General features: G+C 37.4%; 1 protein-coding gene across 2 annotated transcripts in view; it reads left to right on the top strand.

Moving 5' to 3' along the window:
• Positions 1–634: 634 nt before the first annotated feature.
• The window catches only part of LOC114660595 (PDZ domain-containing protein 4), a 128858-nt gene continuing 123492 nt past the window's right edge, over positions 635–6000 (top strand). Inside the window, exons 1-2 of one of the 2 annotated variants that reach the window (XM_051933792.1) lie at positions 635–747; positions 1950–2784. In XM_051933792.1, the coding sequence (XP_051789752.1) occupies positions 2725–2784 (60 nt within the window). In that variant the 5' untranslated portion in view covers positions 635–747; positions 1950–2724. Of the gene's footprint in view, positions 1060–1949; positions 2785–6000 lie in introns of both variants that reach the window. The other variant, XM_051933791.1, reaches the window with a different exon arrangement.

The following is a 6000-nucleotide window of genomic DNA, read 5'->3' as shown; positions in this document are numbered from 1 at the left end:
TCACGGTAGTAGAGAGTGGGCTTCAGTCTCTGAATACCACAAGGGACATAGACACTTCTTATAGCCCACTGTGGCTCCTTATGGTGTTTAGAGTCACCAGGTTGACTTGACAGATGGCAGCCCATGTTCTTATGTTGATCACCTATGTTAAGTTTAACAAATATTTATATTTACTTTAATACATAAAATTATTAATAACAATATGAAATATATTAACTAATGGACTATGTCTGCAGTGGTGAAATGGTTGCTATGTTTTTTCCACTCAGTGATGTAGACACTACAAAATAAAAATTCACTTTCTGTCATAGCAGTATCTAGAACTGACTCAGCTGTCCATTTGAAACTAGATGTGACATAACAAGTGGCATCACCTGTCTCTTTGTTTTTTAGAATCTTCCAGTACATCCCTAGGGATTCTCATATTGTTTTCAGGGTACTGGAACCCCATTTTAACCTATATGTAAATCACTTTTCTGTCACAAGGGCGGTTCTCAGGGAGTCTGTTTTATTCTTGTAATGGAAAATGTGGTGCATTGCTTTATTTTAGCTGTAAGGTGTCTGTATGGAGAGAGAGAGAGCGAGAGCGAGAGAGAGAGAGAGAGAGAGAGAGATACAGAGAGAGAGGGGGGAGTTTCAAGACTGAGACAGAGAGCGAGGGACCAAGCAGTAAAAAGAGAGAGAGAGTCATGGAGAGCAAATAGAAACAGGGAAAAAATGCTGTTAGATGAGCTGAGGACACTGGAAGTGAGTATGGTGACAGGATTTGAAACTGAGAAGGATTTGGAATAGATGCTGCTCATACCTGACTTTTGGTGTATGCTCTGGATTTGTGAGCTGTAATTTCTGCAGAGCTTTCTGCTATTTGAATGCCTGACTTACAGGAGAATGCAGCTCTGTTACTCTATTCTATATGGGACCAGTCTGCTGCACTGCAGCTCTCTAGCTCATACCCTGTAGCTCTGCAGCCTTCGTCTTTTTATTCCATTCAGGGATTTTTTTTCTACATTAAGAGAATACTGCTGTCAGCACAACTCAAGCTGGAACTCTGGCATTTCTGTGAGTTTTTGTTTCTTCTTTTGTTAAATAAAATAAAAACTCACCTGATAATAAGAAACTTCTTTTTTGGAAGATGATTGTGAGAGACTTTGCAGTTTCCTAATACCAGTCAAGATACAAAATGGACTATAAATATTCTGGAAATGAAAACAATGCGTTGTGTTGATTAGTTGTGTTCACTCTGCATTATGTTAATGCCATCATCACTATTTGGAGTTTGGTACCTGTCCTGCAGCAGTACATTTTTCTTATGATCAAGGGAAATCATCAGAGCGGTTTTGGAGTTTTTGGTTATATGACTCTTTCATTCACACATACAATGCAACAAGACTTTTTTTCCTAAGAGGTGCTGCACAGTATTGCTGCTTTCTTCATTCTAATTCTTCTGTACTTTTTTCTGCTTATTATTATGCTAACATTATAAAAGAATAAGGTTAAACAGATTGGCCATTGCTACTGTTATATGAAATATTTTTTATTTGCATTTTTTCTTGTTTTGTAATTTCTTATTGCTATGGGAAGCTATTTAATGATGTGACTCTTGATAATTTATTTGGAAAGGATGTCACTGCCTGGCTGTTCCAGTTTCTGCTCACCTTGTTAAGCAGAATAAGATGTTTTTTTAAACATTTAGAGGATATGTATAAGTAGATAAAAGAAGAAATACTGTACAAATAAAATTCCTAATGTGTTATTTTTTTAGAAATATGAAAAAAGGAGAAAAGACTAAACAGACACATTTGCCTGTTGGAATAATTAGGTATTGTGTGTTCAGGTAAAACAAAAAGACGTGGTGGCAGAACACCCCTATGCTTTATTGAAATACTACCAAGTAATATTATACAGTACTTAATATTTTACTTAATATTTTGTCTTCTGTTCTTCAACAGAGAGACTATAAAATGCTAAGCACGATAGCTTATTCAGTCCCATGTCAGACATCTCACGACCACCTGCAGCACGCTGGCTAAGAGGATCTGATTAGAAAAAATAGAGCTCCTCTGAGAGCGGCTGAAGAAAGCAAGAGATCTTTTCTTTTTCTTTTCTTTGTATTTTTTTCGTTTATTTCCTCATTACCGATGTTAAAGGATTATTAGCTTGCTATCTGGGCATATGGCCCAGAACCACACATGCTGCAAATTCTTTCCGGACCCTCCTGGCAGGATTCCTCAGAAATACAACTTACTCCTTTGAAAGCAATATCCACAGCAGCAGAGAAATCTTTCAGACCAATGAACACAATGAACTTATTGGCCAGTACCTGTGTTAGGTTAAGACTAGGGGAGAAGGTCATTTGTGAGGCTCCCCAGACTTCTAATCCATGACAAGTTTTTTGGTTTTTTTTGATTCCGGCCTTTCACTTTCAAGAAATGGAAGTTTGGTTTGTTTCTTAGATTGTTGGAAACGTTGGGGGAACCAGATGGGGCGCTCAGAGGCTTGCACCTAGACATTAATTAACAAATTGATGGTTTGAGGCCTGACTTTCAACAGGATTAACTGCCTCTTTGCCAAGCCCTCAGTCCCTGTGACCAGACAGCTGGTGAGGATTTCTATTTGAATCTGATTCCAGATATATGCTTAAGACCAGAAGACCTCTCAATTTGGGTGACCATTAAGATTTTTGGATTATTTCATCACACAGTTCCACAGTATAGCCATACTAAGATGGGGTGTAACATGTGCGTGGTGCAGAAGCCTGAAGAGCAGTACAAGGTTATGTTTCAGGTAAGGGGACGCCATAATACTGTATAATTGTTGTCTTTGCCAAACCATCTGTTATGATCGTATAATAATAAATCTTTGTTGAACTTAACTTTCAGTGTGTTCATGAGCTTATCAGAAAGGGCCCTTCTAGTGTGAGTTTTTTTTTATAATATTGGGACATGGTATAATCTGTCATGTTGTCTCAGAGTACTGTTCTCCAGGGTCTGGGCCTGTTTCTTATACATTGGTTCATTCCTTTTCAGTTGGAGAGTTATTTGGCATTCTGGTTCCACTGCCTCAGGTGTATTAGCACAATACCAAGCCATACCTTCTGATATGTATAGCACACTGGCTGCTTTTGTCTGGCACCAAACTTTTACTTTCGTGCCAACCATGAACCTGTTTGTGCTTCTCGGTAGCTTTTGTTCTACTTAGCTTTCAACTTGCCAAGATCCATATGTAGCTATTTTTTGGAGTTTCTTTAATGATCTTGTGTATAATAAGTTCCATACTCTATTTCCAATAGTTTATAGAGTGTACACCTGTCATTTGGCCTATACTTTATAATATTTCCATGCTGGCACTTCATGATATTATCATATATATTTCTGTGCTGTCATGTGCTAAAGTCTTTTCCTTACTCATCTTGTAGTGCTGTTGTTACCAAGCTAATAATCTGTATAGTTGTTGCCTGCCAGTCTTCATTTTGACTTTTACATTGGTTGTCGTATGTGTTGATGCTCTTGCTTTTTACAGTTATGGTCACCTGACTGCCACATTTCCCCTTTACTCGTGTTTTTTGTCATTTGCTTGTCAGATTATATTGATTTAGACATCACTGTAAATGAAACTTGATAATTTCCGTGCCGGCAGTTTGGTGTTTTTTTTTTTTTTGCTCAGACGAATATGCTGTACTGTTTTGCTTTATTTTGTTATTTTTTCGGTTCATGACATTTGTTTGTATTTTTAATGTTTAAAGATGTTCTTAGTTATTTGGCACTGTATTTGTAAAATTAAATTATTAACAGTTTCTTTGCTTTTTTGTTTCCACCGATATTACTGTTTTGTTTACTTTTCTTCCACATGAGCACTTAATAAAAGGGAAAATAAGCTTCTATGCATAATAGCCATATTGGCAATAATCACCTGTTGTGTGATGATTGTACAATTTACTGTTATGCTAAGAATTGTTGCTGCAGCAAATTTGGAAAAACAGAAAGATAGCAGTTACTGTGTACAAATGAAAGGGTGTCGCCATGTCTATGTGAAAGGATGCAATGCACTGATAATGATAGCCTTCATATAATTAATTTCAGGAATAAAGCATTTACTGAAAGGTTCAGTAGTCTCCCTGGATTTTCAGAGATGTGCCACCTTTTTTCAGAGTCAATCTGCCCTGATCCTCACCTGAGGGGGCAATGTTTCCATCTTGTTGTCTGATATAACTACTGATTTGTGCCATATAAACTCATTCATCTCTTTCTTTGTTTAGCACAAATTATACATATGACAGTCACAACTCCTTTCTGCACTGGAATATGCCTCATTTATATTTGTTTGTAAGGGTTATTGGAAATAGGTTAAAAGAATAAGCCTTGGAATTCATAGTGTATGCAGTAATTAATTTTTGCCTGTGTGATTAGTATGCATGAAAGCACTCATCACGGCATACAAGCAGCCCATGTGAATCAAATCAGTATTTTGGTAAAATGATTGTGCAGGGGAGGAAGAGTGATGTGCAGCATTCTATTGACAGCTGCAGGAATTTGTGCAGCCAAGGAAGCAAGGCACAACGTCTAGCAGTCTTCATTATCTGCCCTAGAGAGAAGGGTTAATGCCTAAAATAAAAACAGAGACTTAGCATTTTTCTTAACAATCCTTTGCAGCTATGTGCCTCCTAATCCTCTGTTTTATTAGACTGGTGGTCTGAGAGCGTAGCATCTTGACAGGGTCATCAAACAAAGCACGAAGCATGTAATTGTCTGTTTCTGAGAAAGAGAGACAGGGTAGAAAGTGGAGACCGCAGACTGAAAGGACAGGTATTCCTGTACAGTTTATGTTTACATCTTAGAAAGACAAAGCCTTCTCAGATTGGACAGCATTAATGGAGGAGAGTAATTGAGTGATTAGGCTAATGACTTATCAAAAATTGTGAGACGTTTCACAGTTTATTCACTTGTCCAAACAAGTGAAAAGTGTCTGCTTTACAGAGGCTTAAATTTGTGTTGTATTCTTAGACATGAAATTGGTTTGTTTAGGAATGCAGGTCATTTAAACAAATATATCAGAACGTCATGATACCTTTTAGAAGCACTGTCTATATTGTGTGTATTATCTATATTAAATACACAGAAAATTTTATTTTCTGCAAACCACTGGAGTCAGATGTAGTCTAGGAAAGTGGCTGACAACTGTTATGTTGCAGATGTAATGTTAAGTTTATAATTGATATAGTATAGTGTAGTCTGTTCATCCATCTATTCATCCATGCATCCATTCTTTTCTAACCCCGCTTTATGCAAGATTAGGGTCATGGGACACCAGACCCTGTCATAAGCATACCAATCCATGACAGAGTACTGTCATGCATATACATGTTCCTACTCAAACTAGACCAATTTAGAGTTGGCAATTAACCCAGCAGAGGGAAAACTACATGACATGAAGAGAATATACAAATCTCCACACAAACAGGCTGAAAACTTTTTGAATTGACTATTTGAATTAATTTTTTAATTAATATTACCTGTATTTTTTAGCGCTCCTTTCTGGGCTCAAGGACATGGAACAAAGCATGCCAAAAATAGTTCAAAATACATAAAAAGGATATAAGCAAAGAATAGCAAAACAGAATTATACAAAGGATCTAGTAAACAGATGCATTTTAAGTATATTTTTAAAAACTGGTAGTGACTTGACTTCTCTGTGCTTCTGAGGAAGTGCATTCCATAAGGTTGGAGCTGAAATACAGAAGGCTCTGTCACCCATTGTACTCTTCCTTTTCCAAGGAATGGTAAGCAGAGGACTAATTTTAGATAATTGGAGGTAGTGGGAACAGTGGAGTAGCGTAGTAGGGGCGGCACTTTTAGGGGCGGCAAAATTTCACAATAAATAATAATAATATCTTGTAAAAATTTGAACCATACCTAAATAAGGGGGCGGCGGAATTTTCCTCCACCCCGGGTTGCTGACACCCATGCTACGCTACTGAGTGGGAAGGAACATACAGGTGTAGGA

This window comes from Erpetoichthys calabaricus, chromosome 11 (genome assembly GCF_900747795.2).
Source record: "Erpetoichthys calabaricus chromosome 11, fErpCal1.3, whole genome shotgun sequence".
Taxonomy (NCBI): Eukaryota; Metazoa; Chordata; class Cladistia; order Polypteriformes; family Polypteridae; genus Erpetoichthys; species Erpetoichthys calabaricus.
This window is presented reverse-complemented; position numbering and strand designations above follow the sequence as displayed.